The 16,382-nt window shown below is 52.2% G+C and overlaps 4 protein-coding genes across 5 annotated transcripts; 2 read left to right on the top strand and 2 right to left on the bottom strand.

The window, feature by feature from the left end:
• Positions 1-227: 227 nt before the first annotated feature.
• Positions 228-2,378, top strand: KCNA10 (potassium voltage-gated channel subfamily A member 10). Its single transcript, XM_003212864.5, has one exon. The coding sequence runs from the start codon at positions 228-230 to the stop codon at positions 1,776-1,778; it is 1,551 nt and encodes a 516-aa protein (XP_003212912.1). The 3' UTR covers positions 1,779-2,378.
• A 1,546-nt stretch (positions 2,379-3,924) lies between these two features.
• Positions 3,925-6,924, bottom strand: LOC100539842 (embryonic pepsinogen). 2 transcript variants are annotated; one of them, XM_085210312.1, is made up of 9 exons: positions 6,869-6,924; positions 6,611-6,773; positions 6,240-6,361; positions 5,679-5,793; positions 5,374-5,573; positions 4,966-5,079; positions 4,552-4,696; positions 4,231-4,329; positions 3,925-4,062 (listed from the first exon to the last, which is right to left on the bottom strand). In XM_085210312.1, exons 1-9 carry the CDS (start codon positions 6,922-6,924, stop codon positions 3,925-3,927), a joined length of 1,152 nt encoding a protein of 383 aa, XP_085066438.1. The 2 variants fall into 2 exon arrangements, with proteins under 2 accessions (XP_085066438.1, XP_003212911.1); XM_003212863.4 differs by having other exon boundaries at positions 5,679-5,797; positions 6,244-6,361.
• A 1,628-nt stretch (positions 6,925-8,552) lies between these two features.
• Positions 8,553-11,796, bottom strand: PROK1 (prokineticin 1). Its single transcript, XM_003212869.5, has 3 exons — positions 11,307-11,796; positions 10,230-10,355; positions 8,553-9,456 (listed from the first exon to the last, which is right to left on the bottom strand). The coding sequence occupies exons 1-3, from the start codon at positions 11,583-11,585 to the stop codon at positions 9,337-9,339; spliced, it is 525 nt and encodes a 174-aa protein (XP_003212917.2). The 5' UTR covers positions 11,586-11,796; the 3' UTR covers positions 8,553-9,336.
• Positions 11,797-13,810: 2,014 nt separating this feature from the next.
• On the top strand, positions 13,811-16,058 carry LAMTOR5 (late endosomal/lysosomal adaptor, MAPK and MTOR activator 5). Its single transcript, XM_010724271.4, has 4 exons — positions 13,811-13,941; positions 14,058-14,119; positions 15,104-15,221; positions 15,690-16,058. Exons 1-4 carry the CDS (start codon positions 13,907-13,909, stop codon positions 15,748-15,750), a joined length of 276 nt encoding a protein of 91 aa, XP_010722573.1. The 5' UTR covers positions 13,811-13,906; the 3' UTR covers positions 15,751-16,058.
• Positions 16,059-16,382: the final 324 nt, after the last annotated feature.

The raw sequence follows: 16,382 nt of genomic DNA, 5'->3' as shown, positions 1-16,382 counted from the left end.
CTGAAAAAATACAGAGAAGTACAATGCAGATGAAATTAAGGAGTGTGTTAAGACACGCGGGGTTTTCTGACCTCAGGTTTGTTCCATTCTCTTCGGTCAAGCGAAGTGAGCCTCACGCACAGTTCATCTGTCTCCCTGTCTGTTTGCTTGCAGATTCTCATAGCGTGGGAAAGAAGCAAGCTGCCGGCATTCGACCCGGGGATTTATGCTGCTAATCTGATTAGTGTATGATGGACGTGTCCAGTTGGAAGGAGATGGAGGTGGCACTAGTCAGTTTTGACAACGCTGATCAGATCGTGGAGGATCCCTGTTATTCAAACGACCTCAGCCCTGCCAGCCAGTCGCGGAAAGGCCATCCCAGCTGCGCCAACCTCCTCTCCAACTGGAGAATCCTCATCAACAGTGACAACGCCAACAATGAGACCATTTTCTCCAGGTTCTCTGCTGAGTTCAGCGAGCACCTGGTGGGGGAGCGGGTGGGGATGGAGGAGGGGGACCAGCGAGTCATCATCAACATCGCTGGGCTGAGGTTTGAGACACGGCTCAAGACCCTCAACCAGTTCCCGGAGACCTTGCTTGGTGACCCAGAGAAGAGGATGCGTTACTTTGACTCCATGAGGAATGAATATTTCTTCGATAGGAACAGGCCCAGTTTTGATGGGATCCTGTACTATTACCAATCCGGTGGGAAAATCCGGCGTCCGTCCAACGTGCCCATTGATGTCTTTGCTGATGAAATCACCTTCTATGAGCTGGGTGACGAAGCCATGGACCAGTTCAGGGAGGATGAAGGGTTTATCAAGGACCCTGAGACCCTCTTACCAACCAATGACTTTCATAGGCAATTCTGGCTGCTCTTTGAGTACCCCGAAAGCTCCAGCGCGGCCAGAGGTGTAGCTTTGGTCTCTGTCCTGGTCATCGTCATCTCCATCATCATCTTCTGCATGGAGACCTTGCCAGAGTTCAGAGAGGAAAGGGAGTATAAGTCCACCCAGGAGCTTTCTAAGAATACGACGGACACCTTGCTGGCCCACAGCACCTTCACAGACCCTTTCTTTGTCATAGAGACTGCCTGCATCATCTGGTTCTCCTTCGAGCTGTTCGTCCGATTCATCGTTTGCCCTAGCAAGACCGAGTTCTTCAAGAACATCATGAACATTATTGACATTGTGTCCATCATCCCCTACTTCGTGACGCTCACCACTGAGCTGATCCAGCAGAGTGAACTCAACGGGCAGCAGAACATGTCCTTGGCCATCCTACGGATCATCCGCTTGGTGCGGGTCTTCCGGATCTTCAAGCTGTCCCGGCACTCCAAGGGGCTGCAGATCCTGGGGCAGACCCTCAAAGCCAGCATGCGGGAGCTGGGCTTGCTCATCTTCTTCCTCTTCATCGGCGTCATCCTCTTCTCCAGCGCCATCTATTTTGCAGAAGTGGACGAGCCACAGTCCCATTTCTCCAGCATCCCCGATGGCTTCTGGTGGGCCGTGGTCACGATGACGACCGTTGGCTATGGTGATATGTGTCCCACCACCTTGGGTGGGAAGATCGTGGGCACGCTGTGTGCTATTGCAGGAGTGCTGACCATCGCCCTGCCCGTCCCCGTCATCGTCTCAAACTTTAACTATTTCTACCACAGGGAGACAGAGAACGAAGAAAAGCAAATTCTGCCCGGGGAGGTGGAGAGGATACTCAACAGCGTGGTGACGGGCAACGACAGCATGGAGTCTCTCAATAAGACCAATGGGGGTTACCCTCGAGACAAGGCCAAAAAATGATGCTTGTTTCCGTGGCAGAGCTGAGCGCTGTCAGGTGGGGTGGGCTGGATAAGGCATGCAACATCTGCAAGCTGTTTTGTTGTTGTTTTTATTTTATTTTATTTTAAACCAAATGTGCTGCTGCTTTTATTTATTTTTTTTTTCTAGACGTTTTCAATCTTTGATTTCCCGTGGCTGTTCAAATAAATATCATCTTTCTTATCTCTCTTCCATGCCCATCGGTCTGCTTTTTATTACTCAGTGCTCACCTGTTTGACATTCATCTTTCCTGACCACAGCATCAGAGATTTTCCCCATTTACTGCGAGGCAAAAAGGGGAAAAAAATACAAGAAATGCTTTCTCTGGTGCCACCCAGCTTTCCCAGGGGCAGAGGTAGTCCCATCTCCCTGCTCTTCTCAGCGCATTATCAATGTTTCCTCTGCAGATTCAGTTCCCTGATCTGTGCTGGTGGCACAGCAGGGTGGATGATGATGGATGGGACCGAGCCAGTGGGTGCAGGGATTTAGAAAGAGAGGGATGAGGACAGGATGCAGCTGTACAGCCACTAAGGAAGGGCCGTGGCTCAGTGCCCATGGGGGTTCTGGTGGACCAGCTGAGCTCTGAGAAGGGCAGGGGGGACTTTTAATGCAAACAAACATTCGACTTGTGGGTTATCTGGTGCACGAATGCCCTTTGGGATCAATCTCCGTGACCTTGTAGCTTTTATTGTCACTTATGTTGCTGCAAATGGAGCACAGAGTAACGAGGGCTGACGTTTCCTGACAGCTTGGCTCTGCATTGCAAAAGGCACTTCTGGTTTTCGAAAACGTGCAGATTTCCATAGGCACTTTTGAAGGGGAGAAACAGAAACAGATCATTATGCTATTCTCTCTAATGCCAGCAGGTTTTCTTCTGACAAAAACATTTTGTTCCAACTTCTCTGTTTCGGTTGGCTTTTTTTGATGTTTCTGCCTACATTAAAATCACAGCTTCTCATGCAGTATCTACGCATCCGCTTTGTATCCCACATCTGTTCTACTCGATGTCTCATCTCCTGAAGGGTCGGCGTGATCATTATGCAACGTGCCAGCAATCTCTGGTTTGCTATTTCATTCAGAAAGGAGTGCTGAAAGATTATTTCTTTATTTATTCTCATTCCCAGTCTGATGTAAAACGTGAGTTGGGGCGTGCTGGGATTTTCCCCCTAGCAGAGATTCTACACCCACCTAACCCAGATTCTGCTCTGCTGCAGAGCTTCTGGTTGGAGGGGTGGAATTCCTACAACCAGATCTTTTTCACACCAGGCATCTGCAGGGACAGCTGGAGAGCAGCACTCTGAGAAACCCCCAGCTCCTTTCCAGCAGGTTTACCACGTTTCTCTTTTTATTTCATAGCAGAAAGCGTCGAGCTTTCAATGCTCATAGGGAGGGTTGACATATTTTTCAGCTAGGACCATCTCCTTCTTCCTTCAATCCAAAATTTCCTAGCAAGCCTTGGAGCATCCTTTTGGCACCGCTTATTTCCACACTTCCCCTGTGCACAGAAATACATTTTTGGAACCACAGCCACGAGATGGCACTCCAGGACAGACATTTCTTAGCCATAAAAGTATGACAGCAGTCCCAGTGTGTGTGCTCCCCACTCTCATTCGTGCTTGATGGGGTCTTGGTCCCACCAGGGCTGCTGAGCCCTGCTGCACTGGGCTCATAACAGTGGTAGAGCAGTTGGCAGTGGAGTGCTATAAGCTGTAGAAATTGAAGCAAGGCTTCCTCTCTACACATGCACAGCTGTGTGCAGAGGATTTGCAATGGGGGTCTCCAGTCTGTTGGTCTGGGGTGGGGAATTCACCTTCCCTGGATGGAAATTGAGATTTTCCAGTATTGCTCATTAGATACATTCCCTGTACAAAGCCTTCCTATAAGCCTCAGCTCCCAGCAGCCCAGTCTTGGTCAGTTGTCCCAAAATTCTGTCACCACCACCACGAAGCAGCAAGTATATGACACCTCCTCCCTAAATCCTGCCCTTTTATCACCAATAAATGTGCAGCCACCAACTCCACACCATCAACATTTTATTTGCATGTAAGCAAGGACACCTTAGAAGAGACCTCTTTCTGCTCTAAAAAACACAGTCATGCTCTGGTTGAGTGCTGTCATCTCAGTAGATCTAAATAGCCTTGGCCAGTCCGACACGGTTGTTGGCCCGGTCGAAGATGCTGTAGTAGACTCTGATGAAGACATCTCCCAAGATCCAGAGGTCTGCAGAGCTATTCTGGAAGCTGCTCATGCAGGTTCCTTGGTCATTCTGCATTTGAGCCAGAGGAGGCAAATGGGGAAAATGTGGATTAGTAGCTTTTGTTGGGTTGCTTTGGAGGCTCTTGACCGTCTCTCATGGAGAAGCCAAAGCCATGAGAGCCATTGGAAAAAGTAAAAGGACATGGAGACTGGCTTTGTTGCCATGGTTCCTCCTTACCTGCTCGGTGTAAGCCAAGGCAGGCACGGGATACTGAATGCCACCGATGACAAAGACAACATCAGGCATGGCAAGGACATGGCTGCAGTTCACGTTGTACTGCAGAGGGCGGAGGAAAGAGGCGCTTAGGTAAGAGGCAACACACTGATGGGACAAAATGGGGGGGGATTTGATTTGGTTGGTGTAAACCAGAGACTGGGAGAGTCCCGTGGAGGTCTCTGTTGGAGCAGCAGGGATGGATTGGTGTAGATATGCTGTGTCTGTGCGTGGTGTGTGCCAGGCTGCACCAGCACTAACAGAGGAGGACATGGACATTCTTACCTCTCCATATGAGTTCTGATTGGCCCCGACTGCACTCTGGATGTCATTAATGTCTGAGGCCGGCCCGGCCACAAGGGATGTGCCAGTGTCAATGATGGCTTGGCAGCCACTGCTGCACGCAATCTCCTGCTTGTTCACGATGATGCTGGCAGGAGGGAAGGAAGAAGAGACAAGGCACTCGCCTTGCATCCTGGTGATGCTTTCAAACACAGTCCCAAGGGAACAGGCTTAGTGCAAGAGAAGAACCAACGGAGGAGAAGCATCCCCAAATCAGGTGGGAATCACCTGGTGGGGTTTGGTCTCTTGGCCTTCTGCACCATGGTGTGTTAGTGCCAGCAGAAAGCCTATGAGGTTCGTGGGTCTCTTGAGAAACAACGGTTAGAAATGAACATAAATCAGCAGTCATTTCGTTACCTGTCCATGGAGATCTGCCAGTAACCCTGGTAAGAAACAGGAATCCAGTTGATGGAGCCAGTGAAATAGGAATCATCAATTCCCCCAAAGATGACCATGCTCCCCATTGTCTCACTGGATGACACATGAAAGAAAAACACCGAAGGGTTTGCCAGGGCTGTCACCTTAAAACAAGGGGCTGGGAGTGCCATGCATCAGATGCTGTCTGTGACACCACGGTCACATTCTCATTGCTGGGCACCAGCAGGGCCATGGCACAACAGCAGCATGCTCTCCTGTCCCTATCCACCACGACATACAGACAACAGCCAGGTAGCATCAGTGGCAGTGGAGGAGCCCAGCAAGTGCAATGATCTGAACCAAACCCACCTGCTACCTCCCCCAGCCCTCAGGACTGATGCATCTTACCGGGATAGATAGACTGAGAAGAGGTTCTGCTCCAGCAAGCTCTCATTCACCATGTTATCAAAGACCGGAGTGATTCCATCAGCAGCCAAACTTGGGTAGCCCAAGCCCAAGATCCCATCAAATTTGACATAGACAAAGAATTGGCCAGGCTCGGAGGTACTCAAGCCAAAGAGCTGGTTGGTGTCCATCAGTGATGCAACCTAGGGATGGGGACAACACTTTTAGCTCTGGGACATTGCAATGCAGGTGGGAATTGGGTGGAGAAGGCACAGAAGAAGGCACTGAGATGCCATCGTGACACTTACAGTGACGGTGTCGCAGCCCACGGTGCCCTCCATGTCACCAGTGCCATAGTGAATGGACAGGTTCTGCCCTGTGCTTTTGTAGGTGGAGGACTGCGATGGGTTAAACATCTGATGGCTTTCTAGAAGGTAAGTGGGAAACCAAAAATGAAGATTTTCAGCAAGGCTGAGCCATAAGGATAGCGTGGGAGTCGGAACCCTGCTGAATTGCTGTTTAGACCTGCCATTTATTACCCTGCTGCAGGAACAATTTAGCTGTGAACATTTGCTATGCATCCCTACTGCATCTTAATGCCAGGGATCTGTAGGATAACCCATCGCTCCTTTGAGGTAGATAGGGAAACTGAGGCAACACACACAGCCCCATGGAGCAGAACACTTAGCAGTTCCTACACCCCAAACACTCATCCCGTCAGCATATTGTGCAGATCCAGCAGGATCCAGAACCTCACCATGCTGCCCTCCGATCCCTGAACAGTGTCACCCCAAAATCTGCGTTGATCCTGCAGCTATAAGCCCAGGATGTGTTGCCCTGCCAAAACAGGGAGTCCTGCACACTGCTACTTACGGCAAGCTGGGCTGGTGCAGGAGACAGAGGGAACCCAGAGGTTGGAGGAGCCAGTGTCGAAGACCACAGTGAAGTCCTGCGGAGGGGTGCCAATGGAGATGGTCCCATAGTATTCCATCTATGGGACAGGATCAAGAGATGCTTTTAGGGCATAAATTGGGCATGGATCTGCCCCAGGCTCGCAGCCTTCTATGCATGCATGGGGACACTCTGCTTGCAGCAGAGCTGCTGGATGGGAAGAGGTAAAAGATATTAACTTTTGGGGGAAACACCTCAGGGTTTGGTCCATGCATGGCACAGTCACAGGGATGGGCATGCCACAAACCATCCCTGGGTTTCACTGCTGTGGGTCAAAGCCAGCACTCACGTCCAGGGTGTTCAGCAGGGGCTCGGTGACCACAGTGAGCACATCAGGAAAAGCATGCGGGAATTTGGTGCCGATGTCGTAGTGGTGATGCTGGAGGAAGCGGTGCAGCAAGCCCTTCTCCCGGAGGATCTCTCTCAGCTTCTTTCCCCTGTCCAAGGGCAGCCTGGAAAAAGAAAAACAGAGTGAGCCAGGAGCTGGCTGCTTGCAGCAGCATCTGGCAGTGCACTATCAGAGCAGAGTGATGCTGCAGGGGCTCACCTGGTGATGCCATCGGAGAGAGCAAGAACCACACACAGGAGCACCAGGAATTGCATTGTGCCAAGGATGCGGGGTTGCAAGGAGAAATGCTCCGTGGCTTAAATAGCCCCAGTCCTCCCCACCCGTGGGGCCAAGGGCAGGCATGGAGCCGTCCCCACCTGGTGGGCACCCGGCCAAGGTACCCCCGGTGACACCCAGGTGCTGGCACTCATGGCAAACAACACCCAACATCCACACGTCACCAGGGGTGTGGGGACAGCAAGGTGCTCCCGCTCTGCCCCCATCCTTGAACACCCCAAATCCTTTATCCCCCACCAGACTGTGGGCACCAAATTTTGCAGTCGCTTTCCATTTGGGTATCTGAAACACACGCAGCAGTGGGACCCCAGCTTTGTGCAAACTCCCCCCCGACTACAGAGGGTCTGTCCCAGGTTGGAATGGGAAAGGGGGCCCCTCAGTGTGGGGACATGGGTGTGAGGGCCGCCTGCACGTCCTGGCTTGCTGTTATCTGCAAAACCAATTAGTTAAGTGGGATACAAACAGCCCATGGGAAAGGTGACCCCCGCAGCATGCCGACCCCTTTCTATGTGCTGTGTGCCCAGCGATACGGAGACCATTAACCCAAGATTAAACACCTTAATGAGCACCCTGCTATCAGCAGCACTGCTAATTGCTACAGGCATCAGCTTGCACTGCTCACTGGGGAGCTTGGCTGGGGTCGGGTGATACAAGGAGCCCCCTATCAGCTCTGTTTGAGCCCCCCCAGGCCCCAAAAGCCAGAGGCAGCCACCAGCATCACGGTAGGGGTTGGGTTTCTCTGATGATAGCAGAGCAAAGCTGACAGACCCCTTTTGTCTCTGTTGTTTGAGTCCCCTATCGCAGTTTCCATTGAAGCCTTGAAGTGATGCTGTGCGTCCCACCGCTGCAAGGTGAGCAGCTTTCTGCAATGGGCCCTGCTCTTGTCATTGGGTAAAGCAAGGATACATGACGATTTCTTCACCTGCGTAATGGGAACCAGCTGGAATTGTTCTGTTGAGCTGGACAATGGTGGGAACGGGTTGGGGCTGGGCTGGATGAACCAGCAACACGTGCATGCTGCAGGGTTGCACCCAACATCCCCCTCAAACACAAGCAATGCCCATTCCCATCAGATCAGGCCCACTAGGACACAAGGAATCACAGAATCATAGAACAGTTGGGCTGGAAGGGACCTCAAAGACCTTCTAGTTCCAAGCACCAGCCATTGGCAGGGCTGCCAACCACTAAACCAGGCATTAGAACAGGTTGCCCCATCCAAGCACCAGCCATTGGCAGGGCTGCCAACCACTAAACCAGGCATTAGAACAGGTTGCCCCATCCAACCCAGCCATGGACACCTCCAGGAAAGCCCATTCCCATCTGCTCAGACCCACCAGGACACAAGGAAGGCCCATTCCCATCTTCCCAACCCCATCACCACCCCCCGAGTAAAGGACTTTCTCCTTATATCTGATCCCCTCCAAACCAATGAGATATGTGAGGTTTGTATCTTAACCAAGCTGCTCGTGGAGATAAGGATTTATTTTGATGCATATTAAAACGACAACAACAACAAACCACACAACTAAATAAAATCAACCCAGGCATTGCAATGTTTTATTTTCACCCAAAATACAATATTTCACTGGGGGAGACAGAAGGGTGGGGAAGCTTTCTCCCAGTCTTGTTTATTTTACATTCTCCATTAACACAGCATCTGCCACAGACATCCAATGGGCATCCTTAGAAACAGAAACAATTACTACAATAGCACCAAACCCCATAAAAATGCACCAAAAAGAGGAGGGGGGGCACAGACCCCGAGCACTTCCATGCCCCACAGCCAGCTTTGCCTTCAAGCACTGCCACTGCTTTAAGGGATGCATTGTCCTCTCAAATTTGACCACCAGAAATAGAAGCTGACGTAGAAAACTCCCCACATCCCACAGACCTCCACTGGGCAGCAGACAGATCCACTCCCCCCCAGTCCCCCAGTAAACACATGGCATTGCATGATGCTTTGCACCAGAGCTTGAACACCTGGGAAAACCCAACCCCTAATTAGCCAAGCTAATTGATAGATGTTTCTTTTAATTGCAGGTTGGATGAGAAAGTTCACTCCTCCCAAATTTCATCAGTAAAAGAATGGATGGAGGCGAAATCTGGCTGACAGCATCCACTGCATGCAGGCTATGCTCCATGAAAGGGTTTTTGGAGGTCAAAGAGATTTGCTGTCCTCCATCTGCCCTGGGGCACAGCTTTGCTAAGCAATGTGCCAGAGCAGCTCTGCTTGACCGTGCCTCAGTTTCCCCATGCACGTGGCTTGTAGCGATGCTCGGAAAAGTGCTTGTAGGGTTGTCTGGGGGGGGATACAGTGCACTGAGCAAAGAGAGGGGAGAGAAATGGGCGCTGGGGGCTGCAGGCTGGGATGAAACTCACAGCTCCATCACCTAAAAGTCGAAGTTCTTGAAGTCGAGCGAGCAGCGATAGCGGCCATCGAGGAACCTGGAGCAGCTGAAGTTGGGCAAACAGGGGCAGGTGTGATGCTGGCGCTTCCCCAGGAATGGGACCTGCAGAGAGAAATGGGAGAGAGAATGGAGAAACCCCAACCCAACCTTAACCCTAACCCAAATCCTGAACACAACCCCGACTGAACCCTAAATCTAAACCCTAACCCAACCCTGACCCATTGCCAGCCCTCGGGCTGCAAGCGGGTGAAAAATAATCAGGCAGGATCAAAGCCCTGGGAATTTCCCTCTGCTTCTTCTCAGCTGTTTCACGGGAATAGCTCTGAAATGAATTTCTGATCCCTCCGCTTTTGTCCCCTCCTCAGAAGGAGGAATGGGATCATTAAATCTTTGTCCCCACCGCGCACAATCGATCTGTGGGCACAGGGAAGGAGCCCCCCGGGGCCGGGTGTCTGCAGTTGGAAGAGGGATGGCAGTTTGGGATAATCCGAACACGTCGGGGCTTCTCGTCGGATGGAGAGCGCAGCGCTCAGGCGGCTCTGCGGTATTAACGAGGCGTCTCCCCGCTTGGCAGCGCATTTACAAATCAATTCGGAGCAGTTCGCTTTAAATGAATGTGTCGGGCTGCTCAGCCCCTGCTCCCAAGGCACCGGATGGGTTTAGGGTGGTGGGGACAGGCAGAAAATACCCTATGGGATGACAGCACTGCACCGTGCCTCCCTGCAGACCCCCATAGCGATGCCCAGAGCTTCATTCCAAACCTGTCCCATCCCCTCTCCACGCCACAGTGTGCACTGAGATTCTCTCCTATGCGCTGAGCTCAGTGCATTTTCTCACCCAGTGCTTGGACCCCCACCCACGGGACCCCCAGGTACCTTGTGGCTGAAGGGATGGCACTCGTCCCCCTCCTGCCCCAGCGGGGTGCACATCCTCAGACCCCGCAGCCAGAGGCTGACAGCACAGCACGTCCCACTGCCGCACTGCGGGTCTCGCTCACAGGCCTGGGGAGAGGCAATGGGGTCAGCCTGCCTGCCCCCCACAACCCTGGTCACCCCCTCTAGGTCAGAGGGAGCAGCCTAGGGAGGAAGGTAAGGGATGCTCACAGCTCATCCATTCTGGGGTGGGATGGGAGGTTTGTGGCGCAGCCTGGATTTGGGGTGGTTTGCAGGATGAGGATCCAACGTGCTTGCAGAAAAGGAGCGATGCATAGGGGAGAAACTTGCAGCTCAAACCCCAAAAGCAACCCAGTTCTCCCTGAGCACCCAAAAACCCTCTTAGCCCCCAAATAATGCTAAAAACCAGTGACAGACCACAGCTTGGCTGCCCTTGCCCTGCTCCCAGCCTAAATCAGGATCATTCTCCCCATCAAGCTGTCTTTCTCCCCAGTTGGAAAAGTTCCTAAATCCTCCATTTCCCCGCATGCTGGGTCCAATGCTTAGAGGAGAAACAGAGGCAGAAGCTGCACTCCTGTGGGATGACTTCACACTCACGTGTGCTCAGAGCAGGACGGGAAGAAGGAACAGGACTGATAGGGAACAGCACCAACACAGTGCAAAACCAAGCAGAAAATGACCCAAAGCAAACAGGGAAAGGCAGTGCTGGAGTTCAAGCACTTCGTGTTTGTCTTCTCAGTGCAAACAGGGAGGGTGGGAGAGGCAGGCAGTTGGGTTCACACCAAACGTGACTTTGCACCGTGCAGGTGGGAGACTGTAGGGCAAGTTCAAAGCATGCTGAGCTCAGGGCAGCAAATTCAGCCCCCCTCTTTGCACAGATGAAGCAACATACAGCAGTACCCAACACAAATCAAACACCAACGCACTCCAGAGAGCAAGAGAAGCAGCGCAACATCGACCCATAGGGGTGCTGAGCACCATTGGTGCCTTATTTCCAAAAAAAAACAACCATAAAATGACCCAAAATGCTGAGTGCCAGTGAGCTGAGGCTGCACTTACCCCTGTGATGACAGCTCCATGGTGTGAGGGCAGCAGCAGCAGCAGGCAGAGGGTCTGCAGCAGCCGTCGCATGGTGCCGTCTGCCCGCGCCGCCTGCGCCCTGGCCCTATATACCCCTGCCCTCCCCTCCAGCCTGGGTGGGTTGTTAGGTTTTTTTTCCCTCCCGATGAGCTCAGAGCAAGCAGATGAGACCTGCATCGCTAATAGTAGGAAAGAAATATTTTTTTCCCACCGAGGAAGGGGGGTGGAATACTCACGGAGCAGCCATCCCGCCCCCATCCATTTCCCAGGGTTATTTCTCAGCTCAGCTAACACAGCTGGATTTCCCAGGCGTCTGCATATTTATCCCTGACAGGTGTAGCTGAGAATCAAATCAAAAATTTGCAGTTAGGGAGCTAAAAGAAAATAGAAAGAAAGGTCCATCCTGGATGGTAAAGCACAAAACGCAATGGCACGGCCCTCCCATAGAAAGACAAACTTGGTTGTGGAGAATAAAATAAGGAGCAAATATATAGTTTGGTAACGAGAGCATGTTTGTATGTGAACATAGCGTGTAAATATCTTGATTTGTGGTTCATAGGATATGGGATGTCCTGAGTGTGTGCCCCCATAGCTCCGATCTGGAGTGTCTGCTGGGAGCACATGGAAACAAGAGCAGGGATTGCTGGAGCGGCTTAAAAACGGGAAAGGATGAACCATCAGCATCTGCTTTTATTTATACATAGTGGGAGGGTGTGAGGGCAGAGCTCTGCATGGAGAAAGCTTTATGAATCCATGTAAATACACAGCCGTGGCCGTTGCTTGCCCTGGGCTCCCGTGGCCTGGGTTTGGCCAGGACCACACTCATGCCCACTGCCCAGAGCCACACATGCCCAGGAGGTGGCAATGCTACTTTACACAAGGGCTGGAAGTAAATCTCCATTATTTTTTCCTCCGTAATTGAAGGAGTATTCATGATTTTGACCCAATGAGTGGAATTTCTCCAGCCCTGGACTTTGAGGTACCTAGGAATCTAGGAATCTAGGCTGCCAAACAGCAGTACAGCTTTGTTCCCTGCTGTCAGCAGAATTTCTCTTGCATAGCATCAGTCCAGTGTTAAATTGTCTAGTTAATTGCCTAAAAATAGCTGGCCATTTCCCCCTCCAAAGACCAGCATTCCTTTTGAAGTGGCAGCTGTTCTCCTGCTTTGCTGAAATCTCCACCTGGTCTTGAATTAATTTCTCCCAGTCCTCAGAAATTCCTCCTCCAGAAGTCCTAAAGCTTTGCTGCGGGGAATGGACACTGAGCTGTGATTTTGGGGTCCCTGTGGGGAAGGGGATGCAACCTTGGTAGGGCACAGCTGCATCTTTTCTCCTGTGTCTCTCCCCAGGAGTGTGAAAATAACCCAAAATAGGGCTCTGGGCCAAGCAGGACACCCAGCAAGGGGGGATGCAGTGGGATTGGAGTGACTCGTGACGACTCCCAGCTCAATCAAGAAGGGAAAAAATTAAAAGATAAATAAAACTAAGAAAAATCACCACTGCACTTCACTTTCCCCATCAATAATATTTTAATTTTCCAGCCTGACATGCTGAGATCCATTGCCAGGCGTGAGCTGGATGCGTTTCAGCCAGCTCAGTGTCAACGTCGCCAGGCTCTGCCATCAATCACCTCCTGCACATGGAGAGCAGGGCAAGCACGGCTGTGACACCCCACCACAGCCCCACGTCCTCTGTGGGAGTGGGTGTGGGGCCCTCACAACTCTCTGGGGACAAGAAAAGGTATGGAGCTGTGTCAAGGGAAGGACAGGCTGGGTATTAGGAAAAGACTGAAGACCAGAGGGTGGTGAGCATGGCACAGTTCCCCAGGGCAGTGGGCACAGACCTGAGCTGCAGGGGCACCCAAAACCACAGGGGTTGGGTGGAGGGGGTTGGACTTAGTGGTCCTACTGGAAAGGAGCTCCAAATAGAAGTACCTGTAGGTCCTAGTTGACCAGTGGTTGACTAATGGTTGACAAACAGTTGACTAATGGTTGACTAGTGGTTGGCTAATGGTTGACCAACAGTTGACTAGTGGTTGGCTAATGGTTGACCAATGGTTGACCAATAGTTGACCAGCAGTTGACCAAGCAGTTGACCAGCGGTTGACCAACAACTGACTAATGGTTGACCAACAGTTGATCAACAGTTGACCATAAGCCAGCCGTGTGCCTCTGTGACCAAGAAGGCCAATAGTGCCCTGAGGTGTGTTACAAAAAGCGTGGCCAACGGGATGGGAGATGTGCTCCTCTCTTGCACCCTGCCCTGGAGGGGCTCCATCTGGAGCACTGCGCCCAGTGCTGGGTTCCCCAGTTCAAAGGAGACAGGAAACTGCTGGAAAGAACCCAGCAGAAATGGCGGGGCCTGGAGCATTTCCTGAAGGGGAAACGCTGAGAGGAGTGGGGCTGTTCGCCTGGACAGGAGAAGGCCGAGGGGGCAACGATCGGTGCTGAGCAGGGAGGTTCCCGTGCGCGGGATTCGCTTTTTGGCCCCGCGGAGCCACCGTACGCGTGAGTCACGTGACCGACGCAGCTGCCAGGAGCCGCCTAAAAGGGCGGAAGTGGGGGCGCGGGGCACGGCGGCATGGAAGGGACCCTGGAGCAGCACCTGGAGGACACGTATGGGGGGAGATGGGGCCGAGGGGAGGGAAGGACGCGGCCTAGGGCGGGCCGGGGGCTGGGAGGGGCTGGGCGGAGTGCGGGCTGTCCGGCGCTCACCGCCGCTTCTCCCGCAGCATGAAGAGCCCGGCCGTGGTGGGCGTCCTCTGCACCGACTCGCAGGGCCTCAACCTGGGATGTGAGTACCGGAACGCCGGGCCGGGCCTGCACTCGGGGGTGGGCCTGGGGACCCCTACAGTTCTCCCACGTCCCCCCACGTAGCCCCCAGGTCCTTCACATTGCCCCCAGGGACTCCCCGCACCTCTGGTCGGTCCCGTGGGTTACACCGCTGTCAGACACAGCGTTCGGGTGGTGCTGGGTGGAGCCGGGAGTTTGACCTGGATAATCCTCGTGGCCCCCTTCCGGCTTGGGACATTGCATGGTTCTAAACTCCAGCCTGCTTTTCCTCTAACTTTAAATCAGTTTTGGGTTTTTTTTTTTCTGGTGGTTTGAGGGCTGCAGTTTATACACCTATGGGCTGAGATGCCTTCCAGAGAGACCTGGGCAGGCTGATCAGTTGGCCCAGAAGAACCTCATGAGAGATAACAAATCCAAGTGCCAGCTCTGCAGCTGGGTCATGGCAAGCCTTGCTATCAGTACAAGGTGGGGGATGTGAGGATGAGAACAACCCTACTGAGGACCTGGGGGCAGTGGTGGGTGGCAGCTGGACACGAGCCAGTTGTGTGCCCTCACAGCCCAGAAAGCGACTAAAGGGGGGCTGTGAGAAAGAGGGGGACAGGCTTTTTGGCTGTATCTGTGTGATGGAACAAGGGAATTGGTTACAGGCTAAAAGAAGGAAGATTTAGATTGGGATATGAGGAAGAAGATTTTTCTGATTAAAAATCAAAAAAGTGAAGTACTGGCATAAGTTGCCCAGAGATGTGGATGCCTTGTCCCTGGAAACACTGGAAGTCAGGGGGACAAGGCTCTGAGCACCTGATGGAGCTGTGGGTGTCCCTGTTCATTGCAGGGGGGTTGGACTGATGACCTTTACACCTCCCTTCCATCTCAAATGATTCTTTGATCTGGGGAGATGCTACATCAGCTCACAGCCCTGAGGAAACAGGGATGGAGAGCTGCCTCTCACCACAGCATGGGTTCAGCCCAGATCTCCCCTCTGCAGGCCGAGGAACGCTCTCAGATGAACATGCTGGAGTCATCTCTGTGCTCGCCCAGCAGGCAGCCAAGCTCACCTCCGACCCAACCGACACGCCTGTGGTGTGCCTGGAGTCAGATAGCGGGTGAGCATCCAGCCCAAGGGTGCTGCTCTTCCCTGTGCTCACCTTTCCTTCCCACCCCCAAATCTCCAGAGCAGCACTCTGTCTTCTATTTAACTGGCAGACCTTGAGGAAGCCCCATTGCTGAAGCTGTGCTGGGAGGGTGGGCACTAATGGGGGTATGGAAAGCAGTCAGATTCATGGGGCCTTGGGATGTAGCGACTGCAGAAGCAGCTGGAAGCCTTTCAGGGGTTGGTGGTTGCTGCAGCACTATATTTCTTTTGCTTTTGGGATCCCTGTGGATCATTTAGCCCATGCTGCAGTGTCGTTTTGTTTAGCAAGACTTCTTCAGACCCCTTTGTGGGTATCGTGAGGAGATCTAACAACTGACAGGTCTGGCACAGAGCTGTCCATCTGGTTTCCCAGCCAAGTCAGCTCCTGCTTTCCCAGCTGGCTTCTCACCTGCCTCAGACAGCACTTTCCTTGTTCTAGGAATATCATGATCCAGAAGCATGACAGCATCACCGTAGCAGTGCACAAGCTGGCATCCTGACCCTGGCATCCTGATGCTGTACTCCCTGCTCCAGACCAGCTTCTCCTCACTGGGCAACCACTGTCCTCGGCTGTTCCAATGCAGAACATGCTTCTAGTACCAAATCTGGGCTGAAGGCTCTCCCTCTATACTTACCAGCTCCTATGCATCTATCAGGGTTTCCAGCTCACATTTTAGCAGTCATGCTGTTAAAGATGAAATGTGAGTCACTCACCAAGCTTGTGTAATGATAGATACTACAAGGTGTGTGTGTGTGTGCATGTGTGGCCTTATTTGTTGGAGAAATCAATAAATGACCTGTGAAAACCTTTGCTTCTCTTTGATCCTACTGTGAAAAATGTTGCCTGTTGCTTTCCCTGAAGCCAAATGAGGTGACTTCTCCCAGTCTGTTCCTCATAAGCATTGCTGTAGAGAAAAGGAACAGTGCACCAAGACTTGGAGGTTCCTCTAGTAGAAGAGGTATTTCTCTTGGGAAATGTTTAGCCTCCTCTGGTTAAGCTTTCTGTGAGAGTCCTTGCTTAATGTTATGCTTTGGATTGAAGTTCAAACCTAAACTTGTTGGCCCTGCCTGCTCCTTGCGTGACCTGTAAGCATATGCTGATGCCATCCTCACAAATCCTCTCTTCACTTTA

Source organism: Meleagris gallopavo, chromosome 28, assembly GCF_905368555.1.
Source record: "Meleagris gallopavo chromosome 28, MGAL_WU_HG_1.1, whole genome shotgun sequence".
In the NCBI taxonomy this organism is placed as follows: Eukaryota; Metazoa; Chordata; class Aves; order Galliformes; family Phasianidae; genus Meleagris; species Meleagris gallopavo.
This window is presented reverse-complemented; position numbering and strand designations above follow the sequence as displayed.

Coding starts and splice junctions, on each gene's coding strand:
- KCNA10 (XM_003212864.5), top strand. CDS start 228: ATGATGGACGTGTCCAGTTGGAAGGAGATGGAGGTGGCACTAGTCAGT.
- LOC100539842 (XM_085210312.1), bottom strand. CDS start 6,924: ATGCAATTCCTGGTGCTCCTGTGTGTGGTTCTTGCTCTCTCCGATGGC. Junction 6,774..6,868: donor CTCTCCGATGGCATCACCAG/GTGAGCCCCTGC, acceptor TTCTTTTTCCAG/GCTGCCCTTGGACAGGGGAA. Junction 4,330..4,551: donor ATCAGAACTCATATGGAGAG/GTAAGAATGTCC, acceptor CGCCCTCTGCAG/TACAACGTGAACTGCAGCCA.
- PROK1 (XM_003212869.5), bottom strand. CDS start 11,585: ATGGGGGCGGGATGGCTGCTCCGTGAGTATTCCACCCCCCTTCCTCGG. Junction 10,356..11,306: donor ATGGAGCTGTCATCACAGGG/GTAAGTGCAGCC, acceptor GCCTCTCCCCAG/GCCTGTGAGCGAGACCCGCA. Junction 9,457..10,229: donor GCCATCCCTTCAGCCACAAG/GTACCTGGGGGT, acceptor TTCTCTCTGCAG/GTCCCATTCCTGGGGAAGCG.
- LAMTOR5 (XM_010724271.4), top strand. CDS start 13,907: ATGGAAGGGACCCTGGAGCAGCACCTGGAGGACAC. Junction 14,120..15,103: donor GCAGGGCCTCAACCTGGGAT/GTGAGTACCGGA, acceptor TCCCCTCTGCAG/GCCGAGGAACGCTCTCAGAT. Junction 15,222..15,689: donor TGCCTGGAGTCAGATAGCGG/GTGAGCATCCAG, acceptor TCCTTGTTCTAG/GAATATCATGATCCAGAAGC.